Consider the following 23,339-nt stretch of genomic DNA (forward strand, 5'->3'; position numbering starts at 1 on the left):
GTTAAACATTTTAAATGCCCAGAGTCATTTTTTTTTTTTTTCAGAAAGGATGGCTTGTTTTTGTTTTCTATGCTCTTTTTACGCATCTGACTGAAGTTCTGGAAGGATGCCCATCTAACCCATTCCTGGTACCTGAGCCTGTGCACCTTTTTGGGAAAATCACACGCCACACTCCAGTTGTCAACAAAGATAAAAACTGATCCAGATTCATTATTGCATAGGGTGAGGTGCCTTCTAAGTTCCTGTGTTTGCAAGGAAGGATCACGGTTCCTTGGTGGGCTTTCAGCACTAGGTTTCAATGCAAATGTCCCTGTCCTAGAGGAGTTCTGGCTGCGCTGGGCTCAGGCCTGTGTAACGCAGGCACTAGGGGGCGATGTCTTGCAAACTGTCCGTCCTTTCGGGAGCTGTAGGCCAGGGGGTGGGGCTACGCTCCGCAACCTCCCGGATGTTCTGCTCGCTTCAGCGGCGCTGGGAATCGCATCTTCCTTGCTCTGCCCTCACCTGTCCAGCTGTGATCCGTACTGGTGGTGGGTGTTCAGGACGGACTCAGGGAACCAGGAAACCTAGAAATGGTGAGTGTGCGGCCGGGAGCAGACGGGGAGGAGGGGCTGCTCCAGCCGCCCTGGCGGGACCGTCTCCGCGGTCAGTCCGGAGTCTGCCGCCTCAAGGCCCCCGGGGGCTCCGCTCACTCCTCAGTCCCTCGGGCTCGCGGTGTGGGGGCTGCACCGCCAGCCGTGACCGGGGCGTCCAGTCCGTCCCTGCGCGCGAGGACTTCGGCCCGGAGCGTGTCTGCGCAGCTCTGCACCCCGTTCCCGCGTCTCCCCAGTCGGGGAGAATCATTTTGGACAATCATGACTCGGTCTCTGGGGTGCGTGAATGGGAGGAGCTGTGGTCTGTGGGGTCCCGGCCCCTCCTTTCTCCCCAGAGGGAACCCGTGTTCTCCTGAGTTTTCTTGTTTGTGGAGCAGGGTCTCCAATCCACCACCTGTCCCCAGGCCTAGCGCTCCGACAGATGCCTGCGTTTGCAGCTCTCCCCCGAATCCCAAACGCCATCTTCCCTTCGGAGTCACTGCATCTCTATGAACTATTTGTTTTTGTGGTGCATTTCATACTGTTTTAAAAAAACAAAACAAAATTCAATTGAGTACATTTGAATATTTAATTGGCTTTATTCCCCATTCACGAATCGAGCAGCATCCGATTTAATACATAGAATCTCAGAGGAGCTGTGCAAAATGGAAGGCGTTTACAGGCAGAAATACAGTGGGAGTAAGAGGTTACTAGGAAAAGAAAAGAGAAGGATTGCTTCAGGCCAGGTCATCTCTCCACAGTAGAAAATAGCAGGAGTCTTGTTAGGCAGATAATGGTTGATCAGGAAATTCCAGAGTGATTGGTTTAAATTTTTCTTCCTGGGGGAGGTTGGAAATGCAGTTAAACACAGGCATGCATCCCTGAACCTGGGGAGTACATCCTTAGGCAATTTTGTGGTTTTGAGTCCACTTACACAAACCTACAAGGTATAGCCCTGGAGGGGTAGCTCGGTTGGTTAGAGCATCGTCTTGATACACTAAGGTTGCAGATTATGTGCCCTGGTGAAGGCATATACTAGGACCAACCAAGGCATATAAAAATGAGTGGAACAACAAACTGATGTTTCTCTCTCTTTCTTCTTCAAATCAATAAATTAAAATATGTTAATTTTAAAACCTGTATGGTGTAGCCTACTACACACCTAAGCTATATGTTATAGCCTATTGCTCCTAGGCTACAAACCTGTACAACGTGTTACTGTATGGTATGCTGTAGGGGATTGTAAAGCAATGGTAGTAAGTATTTGTGAATCTAGACATAGAAAAGGTACAGAAAAAATATGGTGTACAAGATAAAAAATGGTGCCCCTGTATAGGGCACTTACCCTGAATGGAACTTGCAGGACTGGAGGTCTCTCTACATGAGTCAGTGATTGGTGTGTGAATATGAAGGCCTAGGACATTGTTGTACACTGCTGTTGACTTTACAACATTGTACACTTAGGCCATGAAATTTATAAAAGAAAAGAGTCAATCAAACACAGGAGAAAATGATGCAATCAAAAGACACAGTAAACACAAGATCTATTATGACACTGCTACCTGCCTAAAATAGCAACCTATTTCACAGCAAACGTTTAATAGTAGAAAGGTATAGTATAGTAAATATGTAAACCAGTAACAGTTGTTTATTATCACCAAGTGCTATGTACTGTACGTAAATGAATGTGCTGTACTTTTGTAGGACGGCAGCATAGTAATCTTGTTTATACCAGCATCACTATAAACCTCTGAGTAATGCATTGCCTTATGATGTTATGATGGGTATGACATCACTAGGTGATAGGAATTTTTCAAATCCATTATAATCTTTTTAAATTAATTAATTAATTAATTAATTTTATCCTCACCCAAAGACATCTTTCCACTTTTTGTTCAGATAGAGTGGGAGGGGGAGAGAGAGAGAGAAACATCAACGTGAAAGGGACACATCAAGTGGCTGCCTCCCGCACAACCCCAACCAGGGCCAGAGACGAATCACAACCGAGGTATATGCCCTTGACCAAAATCCAACCCGCGACTCATTGGTCCGTGAGCCAACGCTCTAACCGCTGACCCAAACTGGCCAGAGCTCTATTTTTTTATTTTAATCCTCACCCGGGAATATGTTTTATTGATTTTAGAGAGAGGAAGCGAAGAGAGAGAGAGAGGGGAGAGAAAGAGAGAAACACCAGTGTGAGAGAGAAACATTGATCAGTTGCCTCCCGTACACCCTCAACCGGTGATCGAATCTGCAACCCAGGCATGTGCCCTGACTGGGAATGAACCTGCAAACTTTTGGTGTTTGGGACGACACTCTAACCAGCTGGTCAGGGCCAAATCCATTATAATCTTATGGGACCACCATCCTACATGTGATCTGTTGACCATATGTTGTTATGTGGCTCATGACTGTATTAAGTTTTGGTTTTGGTGATGTTACTTAGTATAAGTGATCCATTGAGGACCTCTTATCTCCTTTTTATCTTTTTAAAGATTTTTTTATTGGTTTCTAGAGAGAGAGGGAGGGCGGGAGGGAGAGAGAGAGAGAGAGAGAACACATCCATTGAGAGTGGAACATCAATTAGCTGCCTCTGCACAACCACTACCAGGGATCAAGCCTGCAACCCAGGCATGTGTCCTGACCAGGAATCAAACCAGCAACCTTTTGGTGCACAGGACACCTCCCAACTAACTGAGCCACACCAGCCAGGGCCTATTGTCTCCTTTTAATAAAACAGACTCAATATTTTAATTGTTTATTATTTCCCCACAGTCAATGAATGGCTGTTTTTAAAAAGGTTTATTTTGCCCTGGCCGGTTTGGCTCAGCGGTTGGAGCGTCGGCCTGCGGTCCAGAGAGATCCGGGTTCGGTTCCCGCTAAGGGCACGTACCTCGGTTGCAGTTTGTCCCCGGCCCTGGTTGGTCGTGGGGGTGGCAGCCTCTCAATGTGTCCCTTAACATCGATGTTTCTCTCTCTCTCTCCCTCCCGCTCTATCTGAACAAAAAATGGAAAAATGTCCTCGGGTGAGGATAAAAAAAAAAAAAAAAGTTTATTTTGTGTGTGTGGATATTTTACATGAGAGAACAGTAGTTAATGACCACCAGGAACTACTTGGCATAAAATCTTTTTGCCTCTCTTTCTAGGACCTTTCCTGGGCACAGACATTCTCTAAGAAGTCCTTTGGGTGGAGGTTCCTCTTGGGTAACTTCCGTGGGTGTTCTAGATCAGCGTTGCCTCTATCTGAATTTGTCACCTTTAAACATTTATTCACTTTATTTTAGTCTCAGGTTTACAATGAGTAAAATTTTATTTAATCACCGCAACTTGAAACACAGTACAAAATATTTTGTGGCCAGAGCCAGGTGACTCTCAGAGAAATAAATATTTCATTGTTACATTAAATTCTTGTTTCAACCCGGCCAGTGTGGCTCAGTGGTTGAGCATCAACCCATGCACCACAAGGTCACCAGTTCAATTCCCACTCAGGTCACATGCCCAGGTTGTGGGCCTGATCCCCAGTAGGGGGCATGCAGGAGGCAGCCTATCTATGTTCTCTCTCATTGATGTTTCTATCTCTCTCCTTCTTCCTTCCCCTCTCTCTCTCTCTCTTTAATATCAATAAAGAAAACAAAATTTTTTTAGTAAATAAGTAAATTGTGCCCTGGCCGGTTTGACTCAGCGGTTGGCGCGTTGGCCTGCGGTCCAGAGAGACCTAGGTTCGGTTCCCGCTAAGGGCACGTACTTCAGTTGCAGTTTGTCCCCGGCCCTGGCTGGTTGTGCGGGTGGCAGCCACTCGATGTGTCCCTTTCACATCAATGTTTCTCTCTCTCTCTTCCTCTCTCTCTCTCTCTCTCGCTCTCTCTCTCTCTTCCTCCCACTCTGTCTGAACAAAAAATGGAAAAATGTCCTTGGGTGAGGATAAAAAAACAAAAAAAAACAAAATGAATAAGTAAATTCTTATTTCCCTTTTTTCCTCCTTGTACGGTTAGGAATATTAAAGGGTCTATTGTTTTATTTTGAGTGAGTCAAATGGATTTTCAGAGCTTAGACCAAAGGTGTTGAAATATGATTAATAGCTTATAAAACAAAATCTTGCCCTGGCCAGCGTGGCTTAGTTGGTTGAGGATCATCCCTTACACCAAAAGGTCACTGGTTCAATTCCCAGTCAGGCCACATACACCGGTTGCAGGTTCAGTCCCCAGTCAGGGTGTGTACAGGAGGCAACTGATTAATGTTTCTCTGTCACATTGATGTTTTTCTTTCTCTCTCTCTAAAAAATTCGATAAAAGCATATATATTTTTTTAAATGTTGCTATTGCCCAGCCGGTCTCTCAGTGGATTGAGCTACGTCCCATGGACTGAGAGGTCCTGGTTCAATTCCCAACCAGGCACATGCCCAGATTTCGGGCGTGCAGGAAGGGGCCAATCAGTATATCTCTCACATCGGTGTTTATATCTCTCTCCCTCTCTCCCCAGAACAATTTTTTAAATTTTTTTTAATATCTTGCCATGGAAACAATAATTAACTTTTTTTTTTTCACTGCAATAGATATTTGTGGATTTTCTTGTTGAGCTAGCAAAATGCCTTTCAATTTTATTCTCTCCTTGGCTGGATTGTTGGAACACTCCCTTTGTGCCATTTCAGAGTCTCATGCTCTACCGACTGAGCTAGCCGGGCACTCCTTCTTTGTGTCATTTAAAATAGCAATGTTGGTCCAGAGCAACTTCAGTAAGGAGCAGGTGCCTAAGGCCAGTTGCTCACCCCACCCCCCATCCCCCACCCCCACTCCAGCTCTGAGCCTACAAAGGAAAGTATTTGAAGGCACACTGCTTCTTCCTGGGGAGCTGCCCCATTCAGGCATGGTGCTTGCGCACACCCACCGCGGAAGGAGTTGCTACATTAAGAAGCTACAGCCCTGGAAAGCTGGGGGTGTATGTGCACATGGGGGTGGTGATGCCCCCTCTAGGGTTTTAGTTATGGTTCCCCTGGGCCTGTTTCTAGGCCTAGGTTGGAGTTTTGCATCCACAGTGGAGGTGCACTCATAGAGTGTACTTTGTGCACATTGAGAAAATCGGGGGAAGTCAGGAATCTGTGTCCTGGGTTAGGGCTTGTGAATTTGGGAGTTTATTTGGGTCAGAACCTGGCACTGAATCCAGCTGAGCGTTTCCTCACTGTGAGCTGAAGTCTGACAGGGAGCATTTCCATTCTTCCCCAGGAGAGGAGGGTGTTGGAGCCCCCAGACTTCATTCCTTGGGCTGCTCAGGTGTCCCTCCCCTCCTTCCCCAGGGACTGCCCCACTGTTACCAGATGAAGTGCAGGGTCCTCTTTCCTCCTAGGTGCTGCTGGGGGTGGAGTTCTTGAGATATGTCAAGAAAAAGAATTTTCTGAAACTCACACAGGAGAATAATGATTTTTTTTAATATACGGAATTACATCCCTGGGTTTCTAAAGTCCCATTTCCCTTAGTCCAGTCATAGAAGTGTAGCTGGGGTTTCAGTGAAGCTGGAAGCAAAATCAGAGTCCAGAGTTCCAGTTTCATGTTGCAGCCAGGTCCAGTACAGCATTAGGCTAGCTGCCGTTCATTAGTCCATTGTGTTTGTGTGTGGGGGGGTCCCCGCATGGCCAGTGGCCCCAGGAGAGAATGCAGGAGAACTCGCCCTAAGCAGCAAGAGTCCCAGGGGTCCTGAAAGCAAAAGAGAGCAAATTCCTTTGTTCAGGGGATTAAATATACCAAATCTTCAGGTGTTTGCAGTGGCCACGCCCATTCTGGCCAATGACCTTTGTTCCCAGGTGTGACTGACAGGCAAATACCTTTCCTGTGTCACCCTGATTTTACTGGGCATATGTCTGTCTTCCCTTTGTCCAGTCCCCTTTCCCCAGTGTTTTGCAGGGGACATGCCTATAATGTCTGGCCTTCATTTTGCTCCATTCCTATTATTAATAACTAGTGACTACAATGGTATGACCACTCCAGGGGTGCAGTCTCAACCTGGAAAGTCTAGAATGTGGAACCTTCTGAAAGTGGCTTTCTTTCTGTTCTGTGGGAAGCAGGCTGCTCATCTGAGCAGATTCCAATACTTGTGTTTCTTTCCTTCAGATTTTTGACTGACTGAATAGTGCAGCCTTTAGCTCTAGTTTCCCTGAGCACTTGGGTTTTGAAAATGTCAGTTGACTGAAAGATAGATACAAGGTAAAAAAAAAAAAAAGGCAAGAAAATTGTGAAAGCAAATAGAGTTGTTGTTTTTTTCCTTTTAGGCAAGAGAAACTCAAAATGTGAGATGAATGTATTTAAGTTTTCAGGCACATTTTTTATTTTTAGATCAGTGTTTGTATGGGCATGACTCAAAAGAACACTGAAATTTAAAATGCTAACATAATTGAGTTTTTATTTTAATTGATACGAGGACAACCATTAACAGCTTGTGTAAATCTTTGTCTATCTAATACATTTTAGGAGCTAAACTCAAACCTCCATTGCATTATAATATGCTACTTATTCCTGAAAATACTCCTGGTGTGAGGCATAGAGGAAGGACAGTCTAGATGCACATCGTCATAGTTAGCAAGAGATGAGAAATTTTTAATTTTTGTATGATTTACATTTCTGTAAGTCTTAGTATTTAAAGGAATGACATCCTGGAATGGTTTCCTTAGTATAGAAGTTAAAAATAAAGAATATAAATTCCTGTGTTTATTTTAAATAAATCTGTGAGTTTAACTTAAGACTCACTGCCCATATATGCTTGTCCCTCCACCCCCAAATACAGTTTTGATCATTTTTAGCAAATGTCCCAGTGTATACCAAGTCTAGCTGCCACCCTCTGGATGCTCCACACCTTTGTGGTGGGGTGGGGCCTCAGGAAGTCCTCAGGATGAGGCCAGCAGAGTTTATCAGCCCAAACAGACCAAGATTTGGCCCTGTGCAGGGAGGGCTCTGTAACTGTCATGCATGGGAGGGGAAAATGGCCCCTGTCCTAGAGCCACACAACTCACTCTGGCCCAGATTCCACCAGGCGCCCAAACTCAGCAGGGCCTGGCCACTGAAATACACAAATCCTGAGGGTGGGGCTAATGGATCTCCCATTGGGAGGTGCCCATCAGGCTTGGGGGAAGGTGGGTGGAGAGGCCCTCCTCAGAGCCACAAAACTGTCTGTCCTGGATTCTGCCTGGACCTTGCCAGGATGAAGCCACCTGGAGTTGGGAGGGTGGGGCTGCTAGGAGCCTAGAGAGTGGGACCTTGCTATCACCCTTGAGGGGGGAGGAACCAGTCAGGTTCACAGAATTAGGGGGAGCAGCCCCTGCCCCAGAGCCATACAACTCAGTCATTGACACCCCCTGAATCTGCCCAGACTTCTACAGCCCACCCAGGGAGCTGACTCCTCAGCAGTGCACAAGCTCTGCAGGGTTGGGCTAGAGGGAGTCCAGAGGGTGGGGCTGTGTGCTCTCCTACCTGATGCCCTTTTGAGGGGAGTACTCCACACAAGAAGGATGGGGATTGCAGTGTGGGAGAGGGACTCAGCACAGGGATCCTGGAGTCTGTCCCTTTAGCTCTGTCCCTAGAGCCACAAACCCATCTTTCCTAGAGCCACAAACCTGCCTTTCCTCCCGAGACTCTAGTCCACTCTACCCTCCCTCCCCTGGAGCCCAGGGTGAGTGGCTGTGAATGACATTTTGTGCATTGGCCCTTTAAGAAGGCACCTATGGCCCTGGCCTGGTAACTCAGTTGGTTAGAGCATCATTGACCTGATACCCAAGGTTTCAGGTTCCACCTCAGTTCAGGACACATATAAGAAGCAACCAATGAATGCATAAATAAGTGGAACAACAAAATGATATTTCTCTCTCTCTCTCTCCCTCTTCCTCCCTCTCTCCTGCTTTCTTCCTCTTTCTTCCTCTCTCCAAAAATATTTAATAATAATCAATTTTAAAAAATTAAGAGGGCACCTCTGTCTCTAGCATACTCCTATCTCTTCCTGATGGACAGAATCCCCATGGATTTTCGCAGCCAAATGTTATGTGGGAGACTCTTTCTGGCTGTGGTGCTGTAGGCTGGAAGCCAGGCTTTGAGGTTGAGACTTCATGCTCTTCAGGGAGAACCTTTGCAGCTGAGATATCCCTGCAGAATCTCAGCCGCGCCTGTGGGAGCAAGCGCAGCTCTTTTCACATCTCTGCCCTTCCTGCCAGTCTCCATGTGGCTTCTTCTGTAAATCCTTGTTTATAAGACTTCCCTTCAGCTAGTCTTCAGTTGGTTATTCAGGTTGTTTGCTCTAGATTTTAGTTGTAATTCCAGTTTGGTCCTGGGAGAAGGTGCATGTAACACCCACCTACTCTGCCACCGTCTAGGATCTCCTGGGCATTTCTTGAGCCTCTTGTTAGTATTGCTATATATAAAAACAAGCAGTTTTGGAAGCATATTTTTTTATTAATTGATTTTTACAGAGAGGGAAGTGTATGCGGGGGGTGGGGGGGGGGTGGCGGATTTGTTGTTCCACCTATTTGTGCATTCATTGGTTGCTTTTTATATGTGCCCTGACCCGGGATAGAACCCATAACTGTGGGACAATGCTCTAACCAACTGAGGCCAGGGCAGAAGCATATTTTTCTTACCAATGTTACTTCTTGTAATAAGGAGTCGGACTCTGCTTTTTTTTCTGTTTGACTGCTGATAGCTTGAGCCTCACTCTTCTCTTCTTCCTATTGCCCACACTTATACAAGCTCAATTGTTTGATAGAATTGTTTCTTGAGTTTTTTCTGAGGACTGGAAGCTGGCTTCTAAACTCCTTTAAGAAAGACCAGAGACCAGTGACTCTGACTCTATTTTTGATGTCTTGCTGCTGACAGCTGTAAACCTCTCTCCCTCCTTCACCCCCTGTGCCTAGGTGCTCTTCCTTTGCTTCTGGCAAGTGATGTAGTTCACAGGATGTGCTGCCCCTGTACCGAACTCTCACCCTAACCTACCCTGTAACTCAATAAAAAACCCAGGCTCCTTTCCTTGCTCTCTCAAGGCATTTCCCCCCTGCTGGAGGGGCCTGCCCTGCTCTGCCCAGACACTTCCATTATGGAAGTCAAGCCCTGTCATCCCCTCTAGGTGTGTGTGTGTGTGTGTGTGTGTGTGTGTGTGTGTGTGTGTGTTGTCACTTGTGTACACATCTGAACCAAATTTGGGGCGGGTATCACCTGCTTGTGCAGGAGAGAACAGCAGTTCTAGAATAGGTTACACTGCATATTGTGCAGCACTCCACTTTATTTTTCTATTGATAAATCCTCCAGATGTTTTTTAAATCAGTTTTTAACAGTTCTTTTTAATTGAGCTAACATTGGTTAATAACATAAGTTTCAGGTGTACAACATTATAATTCAATATCATTTTATACCAGATCTTTGTAATATTAGTACATGCCACGCTTGCATGAATCTCCACATGCAAGTATAAAATAAATTCTGTGGACATCCTTAAAAGTTTTCTGGGATGTAGATAGTGATCAAGTTCACTTTTACAGGCAATAGCAATGGGATGTATCACTTCACACTTCCTCTGTTTGTGTGTGATTTAATTCACTGTAGTTTTCAACATGGGATTATTGACTAATTTTGTTCTGAACATTAAGAAATGGAATCTACTGCATATTTTATTTTTCTATTCCCTTAATACCAAGGTAATGAACATTTTTTCAAATGTGATCTTTCATCTTCTGTTAATATTTTGCTTATTTTTTCATTTTTAGATTATGTGTCTGTTCACTTTCACTCTGAAAATTAACCCTTTTATATTGCATGTATTACAGTTATTTTTCTTCCCTTTTTTGTTTATTTTTTAACTTGCTGAAATTTAATATATTTAAATTTATCAGTCTCAAGCTTGATCACTTACTCTTATATGAGAATATTCTCATTATTCTTGTATCAAGAAATCATTTATCTTTCACATTTACATCTATAATGAATTGGCTATTAACCATGGAGAGGAATACAATGCATTTTTCCAATTAGATAACACTTTGTACCTGCTCCATGAATTAAAGCGTTCAGGATATTTGCCACTGCTTTGCAATGTCTGCTCAGTCCTTGATCAACTTAAAGGATTGTCCTTGATCACCTTAAATGCTAGCCCATGGAAGACACTTTTTCTTTCCCTTGGTCTGTTTGTTTTTCTCTCTCCTAATACTGTGCCACCTAGAATACCATAACTTAAAAATATTTGACATATGTTAGGTAAGCTGCCACTTTATCTTAAGAAGACTTCATCTACCTTTGGACATTCCTTCCTCCTATTAGGTTTGAAGGCATAGTCTCTGTTGACTCCAAAAGAGTCTGCTTGAAAAATTTATGAGATTTGATGCAGATAATTTGGGAGAGGTGACATCTGGGTGACACTGAATTGTTTCTAAGAACACATAACATTTTTTCACTTATTTCCTTCTACATAGACATTGCCTAATAAAAAATATTTAATTTTCCCATGAGGTCATTAAATATCCTGTCTCAGTCTTATTTATTAGTGAATGAAATTTGATTTGGAGGAAGCCAAAGCGAGCTTCCAAATGTTGTCTGTGTGTGTGATCACACAGGATCAGCTCAGTCTCCAAGCAAGAAGTTGTGAGTACACATGTCAGTTATTGTCTACCAGGGAAGCTCAGCAGAGACTCAATTCTCAGTGTTTTAGGGACTCATCACATGTGCATGGTCTGTTGAACATGTAACAAGATTATAACATCTAAAAAGGAAAACAAGAGTTTGCTATGTACCATATTGTTTGCATAAATGCTTTAGGCAAACTGAGGTACTTCTATATGTTAGGTCGATGGGGTCATTCCCAAATCCCAGTACCCAGATACCAGCAAAAAATGAACTTTGTGAGTAAGCCTTTCTAAGGATAAGCAATTTCGGGCCTGCTAATGTGCACCCTTATTTACATACAAGGTACTTTGTTATGTACTTTGTTGTGGACACTGTAGATCCTCTATAGAAAAAATCATTAGGGCTGAACCAGGCAGTTTATCTTACTCTCCCTGGACCTAAGACAAGAGAGGTTTTTCTATTTTGTTTTTGCTCTTCTGAATAGATCATTGTGATTTGTGTGTGTAGTGGGCACTTGCATCAGAATCGGTGAGTGGGAGCCTTCTCTCTGTTCCCTACACAGAGACATCAATGGGTTCTTGATCTCTTTCTGGAACCAGCATTTAGGGGACTTATGCTATTGAGCAAGACCTGTGCCTGGGAGAGACTGACCTGCTGCTGTAACTCACAAGGGAGCTCAGAACTGAGACAAGCTGGGAGAAGAGCCTCTAGAGTGGAATCACTTGTGGCTGAAATTAGAGAAAAGGAATATTATTTTAGTTTTTATAGAAAATCATCGTTGAACTTTGTGTGTTTTTTAACTTAAAAAATTTTCTTTGTTTTGGTTTTTTAAAAGTTTTGATTGAATTTATTGGGATGACATTGGTTAATAAAATTATATAGGTTTCAAGTGTACAATTCTATAATACATCATCTGTATATTGTATTGTGTGTTCACCACCCAAGTCAAGCCTCCCTCCATTACCTTTTATCTCCCCCATTACCCTCGTCTACCTCCCTGCACACCCCTTTCCCTCTTATAATCACCGTAATATTATCTATGTCTGAGTTTTTGGTTTGTTTGTTTGTTTTGCTTAATCCCTTCCCCTTTTTCACCCAGCCCTCCAACACCCTCCCCTCTGACAGCTGCCAGTCTGTTCTTTGTATATCCGAGTCTGTCTCTACTTTGTTTTTTAGTTTATCTTGTTCATTAGATTCCACATATAAGTGAAATCATATGGTATTTTTTCTTTCTCTGACTGGCTTATTTCACTTAGCATAATGCTTTCCAGGTCTATCCATGCTGTGGCAAAAGCTAAGATTTCCTTCCTTTTTATAACCAAATGGTATTTCATTGTGTAAATGTACCCCAGCTTTTTATCCACTTGTCTACTGATGGACACTTGCAGGGCTTCCAAATCTTAGCTATTATTAATAATGATGCAATGAACATAGGAGTGCTATCGTCTTTTGAATTAGTGTTTTGAGTTTCTTCAGATAAATTCCCAGAAATAGAATTGCTGGGTCATAAGGCAGTTTCATTTTTAATTTTTTGAGGAAACTCCATACTGTTTTCCACAGTGACTGCACCAATTTACATTCCCACCAACAATACACGAAAGCTCCCTTTTCTCCACATCCTCGCCAACACTTCTTATTTGTGGATTTATTGATGATAGCCATTCTGACAGGTGGGAGGTGATATCTCATTGTGGTTTCAATTTGCATTTCTCTGATGATTAGTGACATTGAGCATCTTTTCATATGTCTGTTGATTGATGTCCTCTTTAGAGAAGTGTCTATACAGGTCTTTTGCTTATTTTTTAATTGGATTGTGTGGTTTTTGTTTTTTTGATGTTCAGTTGTATAAATTTTTAATAAATTTTGGGTATTAACCTCGTATCAGATGTATCATTAGCAATATGTTCTCCCTTTCAGGGTGTTGTCTTTTCATTTTGTTGGTTTCCTCTGCTGTGCAAACACTCTTTAGTTTGATGTAATCCCATTTGTTTATTTTTATTTTTATTTCTCTTGCCTGAGATATATCAGAAGAAATATTGCCACTATAAATGTCTGAAAATTTACTACCTATGTTTTCTTCTTGGATTTTTATGATTTTAAGCCTTACATTCAAATCTTTAATACATTTTGAGTTTATTCTTGTGTATGATGTAAGAAGGTGGTCTAGCTTCATTTTTTTGCACATATCTGTCTAATACTCCTAACACCATTTATTGAATAGACTGTATGTCCATTGTATGTCTTTGCCTCCTTTGTCAAATATTAATTGACTATAAAGGGTTGGATTTATTTGGAGGCTTTCTTTTTTTTTCATTGATCTATGTGTCTGTTTTTATGCCATTGCCATACTATTTTGATTACTATGGCCTTATAGTATAGTTTGATATAAGGTAGTGTGATTTCTCCAACTTTGTTCTTTCTCAAGATTGCAGTGACTATTTGGGATATTTTGTGGTTCCATATAAACTTGGAATATTTGTTGTAGTTATGTGAAATATCACATTGGTATCTCCATAGGAATAGAATTGGATCTGTAGATTGCTGTGGATAGTATAAACATTTTAATGATATTAATTTGTCCTATCCATGAACACTGTATATGCTTCCACTTACACTTTACATTCAATATTATTTTGTATTAGTATCAGGTGTAGGGCATAGTGGTTAGACCATCAAACACTTGACAAAGTGTTTCTCCTGATATTTTCAGTACCCCTGCACCTTATATAATTTGTAATCGTGCCAATTCAACATGAAAAGATTGTGGATTTTAGTGACGGACCTTGCCAATGTGAAATTTTCAGCTCCTTGTTCCTCAATGTAGAAGCCCAGGTTGCAGTGTTACAATTTCTTTGGGAAGACTTTTTTGTGTGTGGTTTTTGTCGTTTCAGTATATGTGTTTATGTGTCCTAAAATTGGTATGCAGAGGTGGCCGTCTCTGTAGAGCATGCCCACACCTTTCTCCCAGGCGTGGTCGCCTTGCCTTTCTCTTTCTCCTAAGTTCCATGGACCCTTCTTTTGCCTCTGTAACTTGTTTCCTGAGCCCATTTCTTCTGTGGCTCACTTCTTCTACCTTTGTGACTTTCTAAATAAACTTTCTCTTATATTTGGGGGTGGGGGGTATGAAGTAGTCTTGAGGCTCATGACTTTTGTAGAGGTCTAAGTTGTACTGTCTTCTTCACACCTGAGCTCTAACTCTAACTTCCTAGCTCCATGAAATGAGACAGACTTAAAAAAAATGTCAAACTGAATCAGTCATAAATATTATATGAACAAAGTATAATTCATTCTCCTCCACAAGAATATTTTCATTCAGCCAGGTGGATCTAATAATCTGGAGTACTTCAGGACAATATGGCCAGCTGCATTTTGTTACAAGTTGAATTTCCACAGAGCTCCCGGCCTCTGGTGTTTAGTGATAAGAACAGAAGAAAAAGCATGCAGGTCTTTATTTTATTCATTGTCATTAAAAGTTTATGCAGATATGACAGTGTGCTTCATGGAGTGCTGCATCTTCTGATCATTTTAAAGGAGATGAGTTTTCTCACATGGAATTGATGTACTTAAAATACAAAATTTTTTTTATTTGTTTAGAGTTTCTACAAAGTGCTCTGTACCCTGACATTAAAGAGCAATGAAGACTTGACATGATAACAATAAAAACATAGCAATAAATCCCTTGTGTTCATGAGGAAGTGAGTGTGGCCAATAAATAATAGTTCAACAACCAAGTCATAGAATGAATGTTGGGGACCATGTGTCCTGTGTGAACTTGTTATGAATTATGTAGAGATCCCAGTGCTGTCTGTCTCACCCAGCCGCCTGTATCCACATGTGGGATGTTGCAGGACTCCGTGGCCTTGGAGGATATTAATGTGGAGTTCACCATGGAGGAGTGGGCTTTCCTGGATCCGACCCAGAAGAAACTCTACAGAGAGGTGATGCAGGAAACCTTCTGGAACCTGGCATCAATAGGTAGTAATGACAACTTCTTACTCATTCATTTAGTCCCCTAGAAAACGTGTGCTGCTTGCTCATCAGTGCTGTTTCAAGAACTGAAATGTGGGAAGGGAATCATTGATAATTAAACTGGGCATGATCACAGCTCATTGTGGACCTGAAATCTAACCATTTTCTATATTATTTAATAATTTATGGTGCTCTTTTCTAGCATGTATTTTAGAAGACAAATGGGAAGACCATGACAGTGAAGATCAGTATGAAAACCATGGGATGAATCTTAGGTGAGTCACACTGACATGAGAAAGCAGTGTCCCACAAGAGAATCTTAATATGTTATCTAATTTAAAACACAGGCTAACGAATCATATCAGCCTACCTTCAGATTTATTGATCCTTCGAATACTTTCATCAGAAGATTTTTCTCTAATGTGACCTAGGTAGTGTATAAAAATAGTACACTTAGGCCCTGGCTGGGTGGCTCAGTTAGTTGTAGCGTCATCCTGTACACCAAAACGCTGTGGGTTGGATTCCTGCTCAGGGCATATACCTAGGTTGCAGATTTGATCTCAGGTCAGGCTGTGTACGGGAGGCAACCAGTTGATTTCTCTATATCATATCTATGTTTCTCTCTCTCAAAATCAATAAAAACATAACCTTGAGTGAGGATTTTTTTTTAAAAGGTTACAGCCTTGGCCAATTTTTGCTCAGTGGTTAGAGCATTGGCCCACGGACCAAAGAGTCCTGGGTTTGATTATGGTCAAGGGCACGTACCTCAGTTGCAGTTCAGTCCCTGGCCCTGGTCAGGGTCATAGGGGAGGCAACCAATCGATGTCTCTCTCTCTCACATCAATCTTTCTCTCTCTCTTTCCCTCTCTCAATCCCTTCCCCTCGGTCTGAAAATAAATGGAAAAATATTGTCAGGTGAGGATTTAACAAAAAAAAAAAAACAGGTACACTTGGAACAGTATTCAGAAACACCATTAATGAATATTACTGTTTTTATAATATTGATCCCTCCTTCAGGGTTTTTAGGATATCTACTTTCTAACAATCAGAATGTGCAGAAACCCCACACTTCCGTTGAGAATGGTAAATATATCATTGTCGTGCTATTACTAAATATTAAATCATTAATAAGTAAAGTATTAATAATATGCTTCTGATTTTTTGCAGCAGTCATTCAGTACAGAGGAAGGAAGGTAGTCAATGTAGAGAAACCTTCAGCCAGATTCCAAATCTTAATGAAAAGAAAAAAACTACTGCAATAAAACTACCTACATCCAAGTTGTGTAGACAAGTCTTCATGCACTATTTATCCTTTAATAACCACATGAGCTCTCACACTAGACCCCAACTAGACCAATGTCAGGAATATGAAGAGAAGCCTTATAAATGTAAGCAATGTGGGAAAGCTTTCAAGCATCTTCGGTACATTCACGTACATGAAAAGAAACACAGTGGAGAAAGGCCCTATGAATGTACAAAATGTGGTAAAGCCTACAGGTACTTAAGTAACTTATGTCGACATGCAAGAACTCATAGTCGAGAGAAATTCTATGAGTGTAAGAAGTGTGGGAAAGCCTGGAGTTCTCTCCCCTTATTTCAGAGACACATGATCAAGCACACTAGAGATGGACCTTTTAAATGTAAGGAGTGTGGAAAAGATTTCAGATGTCCAAGAAACTTCCGAAGTCATGAAATGATACACAGTGGAGAAAAGCCTTACGAATGTAAAGAATGTGGTAAAGCCTTCAGTTTTCTCAAATATCTTAAAAATCATAAAAGAACTCATGATGGAAAGAAGCCTCATGAATGTAAGGAGTGTGGGAAAGCCTTCCGTTATCCCACTTCCCTTAGAAATCATGAACGATCTCATACCGGGGAGAAACCCTATGAATGTAAGCAATGTGGGAAAGCCTTCAGTCGTCTCAGTTACTTTCAAATTCATGAAAAAACTCATAGTGGAGAGAAACCGTATCAGTGTAAGCAATGTGGCAAAGCTTTCAGTTATCCCATGTACTCTCGAGTACACGAAAGAACACACAGTGGAGAAAAGCCCTATGAATGTAAGGAATGTGGTAAAGCCTTCAGTTTCTCAAGTAGTTTTCGTAAACATGTGAAAACACATTCTAGAGATAAAGCCTGTTAATGTAAATGTGGGAGAGCCTGCTTTTATCTTTCAGCTGTGCATCACATGTGGTAACCCAGATTGGAGATGGACCCTAGCAATGTAAGGAATGTTAGAAGACATTCATTTCTTCCAGTTTATTATGAAGAATAAAAGGACTCACTCTGAACAGAAGCCCTGTCAATTAAAGATTGTAGAAAAGCCTTCGGTCAGCCTAGTTCTTTACAAAACACTGAAAGAACTCATACCTAAGAGAAATTCTATGAATATAAGGATATTGGGGGAGCCTTTCATGGACACATAAGAATGCACACGGAGAGAGCATATAACAATAAAGAGTGTGGAAATGCCTTCAGCTGTCCCATTTCCTAGGAAAGGCCAGGAAAAAAACTCAAAGTGGAGAGAATTCTATTGAATGTAAACAATGGAGAAAAACCTTCATTTTGCCTTATATCTCAACAAGACCACGTGAGAATGTGCACCAGACAGCTACTGTAATACTGACACTGAGGACAAACTTAAGTTTTTACAAATACTTTCACAGTAGCCTGAAAACTGCACTGGAAGGAAATCATATTCCTGTAACTAGTACATGAAAGCCTGGTGCAAATTAATTCATATACCCCACAAATTCACAACAGGAAAGAAATGCTATAAACGTCAGACATCCATGGTTGTTATGACTCATTCTTTTTTTTTTTTTAAGACTGTATTTGTTGCTTTATTGATTTCTAGACTTTATAAAATGATAGATGGAATCTTAACCATGCAGAGTAAACTTAAAAATATGTATAGCAGTTACATTTTGTTTTTTGTTTTTTTTTTATATATGTCTTTTAATTTTTTATTAATTTATTTTTGTTACAGCTGTTTCTCCTTTTTTTCCCCATTGGCACCCTTCTCCCCATCTCCCCCACCCCATACCCGGCTTTGTTGTCCGTGCCCATCGGTTATGCGTACATGCCTATAAGTTCTGTGGTTTAACTCTCCCCTTCCTCCACCACCCCCTCTTCTGAGGGTTGTCAATATGACTGACTCATTCTTAAAGTGATTCTCTGGTATGGAGTTCCTCTTGCTTTAGTAAGTAAATATTGACGTAATATAATTCTGTAGGTACTCTAAGAAAGAGTTTCTAAGAAGTTGAATAGGTTTTTTTTTCCTTTTAGTCAGTTCATAAACACTTTGTGTTTCTACATTAGCTTTTGTTAGATCCATGGGTAAAATGTTTTACTAATATGCAAGTAGGTTTAACTTCTGTGTAATCTTGTAACTGTTCTATAAAGAAAGGAACGTTGAATAATGATACTTGGATATTTGGGGGATTTTTCCTACTGGCCTTCTGTGGCAAGTACTGAATGAAAATGCCTCACCCACATATATATTCTACCTTAACAGAAAAGTGCCTTTTCATTGGCCCGAAGCGCCTTACTCCATTTTCTTGTTAATACATGTTTTTTTTTAAATTTTTCAGTTACATTTGACATTAAGTATTATTTTGGTCAATAAATATTTGCCATATATTTGTAAGTACACAAAATTTATTGTAGAGTCCATGTGAATGATTTTCATCTTGTTCCTTTGCTTTCTGTCATTGCTTTGGCTGGGATTTGGACTATGAACTTGGCATTAAGAAGAGAATACCTGTGTTAGGACAATAAAATCTAGAGTTGGAGATGACCCTTCCTGACTGTTATATCAATATGAGGAATGTTGTGGACCACATTTTCCACAATCTGTTGCCTTTATGGTTCCGTGTTACAAATCACCAAGGCTGAACATCCATGAAACTTGAATGAAATAGGATTAGACTGGGTTTGGAGCCACTTGTATGAAGAGACAGACAAATGCATGGAGCTTTTATGTACGTTTGCTTTTAGTTTGTGTTCCTCGATCTTTGCCCTGCCAGCCAAGAATATCCTCAAAACTACCAGCGGCTGCTTCACTTCCATTTTACAGGTGTTCAGAATTCAACAGTAAAGATCCAGCATAGGTTGGATTTTCCTGCAAGCCCAGAGGTGTCCACCATATGGTGGCAACAAATGTAGACCGTCATGGTGAGACTGTTTTCTGAATGTACGCATTCTTCTCTAGGTTGCATTTGTCTTAGGTCTAATTCGACTAGTAATCATCTTGTCCCGTTGATACTACTGCCGACTGATTCTGATTCCACTGTGACAGCGCAGAGGAGCCACGTGAGCTTGTTCTTCCAGCACTCTGTGCAGTGACCGCTCTGAGCTGGTCCTGGTCCCTCCGTGTGAACCAGCACTTTCCTCACTGCAGCCGACTCTGGGTGTTTCCTGCTACTCAGAGCTGAGCGCAGTCTCTCAGTGTTTTCAATTACCTTTGGTTCTTGTGATGGAAATTATGTGCATATTTCTCTAATAAATACTTATGTACTTTTCAAAGAAATATTAACTGTTTCCCCAAGCACTCTTAAGCCAAGAACTATTGTCTTTTTTGTTTCCTGGGGATATATTTAAATATCCCATTGTAATTATGTATCTTCAGATCAAATTGTAATTTTTTTCCCATTTAATTAATCATTATACATTCTGAGGCACAATTATCATGTGTGTACAAATTCAGACATGTTTTCCTTGGGCAAATTATATTTTTAATGTTTTGATACTTATAACGTTTGGCACGAGACCACTTTCCTATTCATAACATAAAAAACTTCAATCATGTTTTTTAGTCCCCTCCAACCGAAGACTAACAGGGTCACACCTGTCATAAAAGAGAGATGTTATGAAATGAATTTGAATAATAAGAATGACCACAACCATCAATGACATGGCTGTAACAGTAACAGCTCACTGAAGAGGGTTTCTTGATTTCTTATGACAAACCATCTGATTGCCCTTCAGGGAAGCAAGACAGTTTTCTTCATTGGATTCTGTGAGGAAATGAACTTAAGTCTGTCTTGGGTGGTGATAACCATTTTTATTTAGAAGGCAGAAAAAAATGACTTGAAGATAAACCTCAATTGTAAGAAGCACAAATCATATTAGTGATAAAAGGGGAATTTTTGACACTTATTCTTTGGTGACTGTTCTTTTATCACTTATACAGACATGAATGTCTTTGCTATTGCCTTGATTCATTGTGGTCATGAAGTAACTTTGTGTGAGGAGGGACGTGTGTGACTTTTCTACAAGTAGGCAGGGTGTGTATGGCCAGCAACCAGTTGCCTGGAACAGCTTTTGCCTTTCTTGTTGTCTAAATACCGAAATGTTTTCTATAGTGTCTTGGACACATTTCCACAAAGTACTTCAGTTAAAAACATTATATATATATATTCCTAATCACAGAGTCCTTAGCAAGATATATGACACTTATCTCCTTTATGAGGTTTATAAATTTAAGGATATTGTCAAAGAGCACAAACCTAGCAGGAAAACACAGTTAATATCTCTCTTCCAATGAAGCCATTCTCACTGAGTATAAAGGGTTTTTTACTTTTTTAAAAAATTTATTTTAGGAAGAGAGAAAGAGAAACATCAGTTTGTTGTTCCACTTGTTTGTGCATTCATTGATTGATCTTGTGTGTGATGGGGGATAAAAACTGAAACCTTGACATATCAGGGTAGCACTCAAACCAACTGAGCCAGGTTGAAAATATGATCTTAATGTTAATTTTTCAACACCCTGCACATGCCAGGTGGTTTAAATGGAAAACATACCGAATTTAGCACAACTGTTCAAGTCTATGTTGTGAATAAACAGACATGAAAGAAAAAAATGTCTTGCACTCCTGGTGCTTATGATTTTGTGGGAAAGAGAGATGGTTAAATGAAAAAGCTTTGGATTCTAAAAAAAAATTAAAGGTTTTGAAGATAAGGACACACTGACAGGTGAGATTATAGGGAAGTGGTATGGATTATCTATATCTTTATTATGGAGGGTAGGGGCCTAAGTCAATGGGGAAGTCATTATTGTTCAGATCTGCTCAAGTGTGGGTTTAAACAATGGATAACAAAACCTAAACTTCTGCCTTCCTGGGATTCACAGCAGTGGTTTTCTAAAACGCTATAGACAGGCTTCCTGGTTTGAGAGCACGTGCTATTTGATTGCGAATATGGACATGGGTATGTGGCATGGGGGACTTCTCACTGCTTTGAGCCATGGTGTTTGTGGTACTGATGTTTCTATTTAACACCAATGAAATAATTTGCAATTCATTTTTGAAATGGGGTATCATTTAGCTGCTATTTCAACTGAGAGACACAATTTGTGTACCTTATGAAACCTTTGAGTTCCTCCCAGTTTAAGAAAGTTCTGGTCTTCTGCACAGTTGTAGCCCATCATTAATTCTCTATGAGTAGTGATACCTGTGCAAGTTCAGTGTGGAAGAGGAACAGCTGTAAGTTTTTTGTTTCAATGGAGGGCACAAAGCCTTCCGTGCTCATTTTTGCTGTTTTCAGAGATCATTTCTATATGTTTAACTTCGAGGAGATGTTATGATACACTCAGTAAAAGGTGATGGCTTTTATTTCATTGAAGAGGAAATAAATCCAGATTTTGTCCCTTTTCTTGTTTCTGTGCTAGTTTGTTTTCTTAGAGGTATAGAGCTAATGTGACTTTATAATTATTGGTATCTCACATGATTCCCTGCTCATGTCATTCCTCCCATCATGCAAATGAAAGTTAAGCAGAAATCTTGTCCAAATTTACATAGCTCATAATAGTGGAATTTCTCCACCTCAAAGTTCTCATGTGGGCTCTACTGTGCAACTTCAACAATTTTAACCTCAGAAGAACACTTCTAAGGTTATATAATTATGTACCTTTACAAATGTGGTGCCAAAGTTTCTAAAGAGGACTTGAAAGACAACATGGTGATCCACTTACATGACATTCTGGAAGAGGCAAAGGGAGAGGAGGAACTTCAAACAGACATGTGTTTAAAGGTGGGTTCAGTATAAACAGGTACCATGATGGTGTTCCTTTGGGTTGATGGAGTGTTTTCCATTTTGGTGTTACAACTATGCATTTGTAAAAATTCATAGCTACTCTTGAAATAGTATGTGTAAATACTAAAAACAACAAATGTGTTTTCACATGCTGGGAGCATGTTAAACATTCACTACAGCACCTATTACAAGGCCTGTCCCAACATAGGAGATTGATACAGAGAGACAGATGGAAAGACAGACTCTCTCACCCAGAACCTCATTAGAAGCCCAGGTCTTAAGAGTGAATTGTTTTCACTCCCATCACCTGTGGTAGAGGAGTGTCTCCTGGCTCCCAAACCAATCCCCAAAGAGTGTGTTTCAGCTGCTCCTGATGGGAAAGAGATTTCACCCTTCCTGACACCTCCCAATACAATAAGCATGTCACTACAAAATGCATAATGGGAGCCTGTGGATGGCAGTCAGGGCCAGTAGTGGCTGGAGTTCTTTCCCTTTGTCAGTTTGACTGTCTATTGGGAGATCAGTGAGGGAACCAAAGGGGAGTATCTCCTTGCTCAGCACCTACATCCTCCACCTCCACCATGGGGTCCTCAGTAGACATCAACTCTTCTGTGCACTCATTCCTGAAGACCTCATTCACTCAATTCCACAGTGGCTTCACTCTCTTACCTGAATTCTTTTCCTCAGGATCAGTGTCTAACTTATAGCCTTAATTTTAATTTATGGCTGGCTAAGTGAAAATATGGACAGGCCAATGTCACTGAAATATTTTTATTACTTATATTTCCCAAGATGAGGAAGGACTTTATGCCAGGCATGGCCACAGGGATTCATCCAGTTTGGTCAGGACACAGAATCAGGAGTGAGACAAAACTTCAGCCAGGGCCTTTATTTGGGTTTCCACAGGAGAGGTAAAACAGGACACAGTAAGCAGCTTAGAAGTAGCTAGTTTGAACAATTCCAGCAGGCTTTGGGGCACAGGAACTGTCCTTAGTTGTGAGGTACCTGCCATGGGTTGGTTTGGGCCAGGGGACATACAGTCTTGGTGTGAAGGATAGAGAAGGAGGTGGGGAGAAACGTGGCACCGGATCAGGTGGTATGCATGTGAACACTGTCCCAGGCCAGCTGTCCACCACCAACATGGAATCAGGTTCCCTAGGGAAGTCAGTGTCTTCCTATGTCT

General features: G+C 41.2%; 2 protein-coding genes and 1 long non-coding RNA gene across 3 annotated transcripts in view; all 3 read left to right on the forward strand.

The window, feature by feature from the left end:
- Positions 1–468: 468 nt before the first annotated feature.
- Positions 469–15,397, forward strand: LOC118616480. Its single transcript, XR_004956557.1, has 3 exons — positions 469–572; positions 14,971–15,127; positions 15,324–15,397. It is a non-coding gene; the product is annotated as an uncharacterized LOC118616480 (long non-coding RNA).
- Positions 15,398–16,302: 905 nt separating this feature from the next.
- Positions 16,303–17,329, forward strand: LOC118616479 (zinc finger protein 709-like). Its single transcript, XM_036242067.1, has one exon. The coding sequence runs from the start codon at positions 16,419–16,421 to the stop codon at positions 17,262–17,264; it is 846 nt and encodes a 281-aa protein (XP_036097960.1). The 5' UTR covers positions 16,303–16,418; the 3' UTR covers positions 17,265–17,329.
- Positions 17,330–18,808: 1,479 nt separating this feature from the next.
- LOC118643861 (zinc finger protein 709-like) overlaps positions 18,809–23,339 on the forward strand; it is an 84,660-nt gene continuing 80,129 nt past the window's right edge. The window contains exon 1 of the mRNA XM_036282217.1: positions 18,809–19,297. Within this exon, the coding sequence (XP_036138110.1) occupies positions 19,295–19,297 (3 nt within the window). The 5' untranslated portion in view covers positions 18,809–19,294. The remainder of the gene's footprint in view (positions 19,298–23,339) is intronic.

The sequence above is a fragment of the Molossus molossus genome, unplaced genomic scaffold (genome assembly GCF_014108415.1).
Source record: "Molossus molossus isolate mMolMol1 unplaced genomic scaffold, mMolMol1.p scaffold_m16_p_4, whole genome shotgun sequence".
Classification (NCBI taxonomy): Eukaryota; Metazoa; Chordata; class Mammalia; order Chiroptera; family Molossidae; genus Molossus; species Molossus molossus.

What these genes read in the sequence shown, in the direction of transcription:
- LOC118616479 (XM_036242067.1), top strand. Translation starts at nt 16,419, where the DNA reads ATGCACTATTTATCCTTTAATAACCACATGAGCTCTCACACTAGACCC.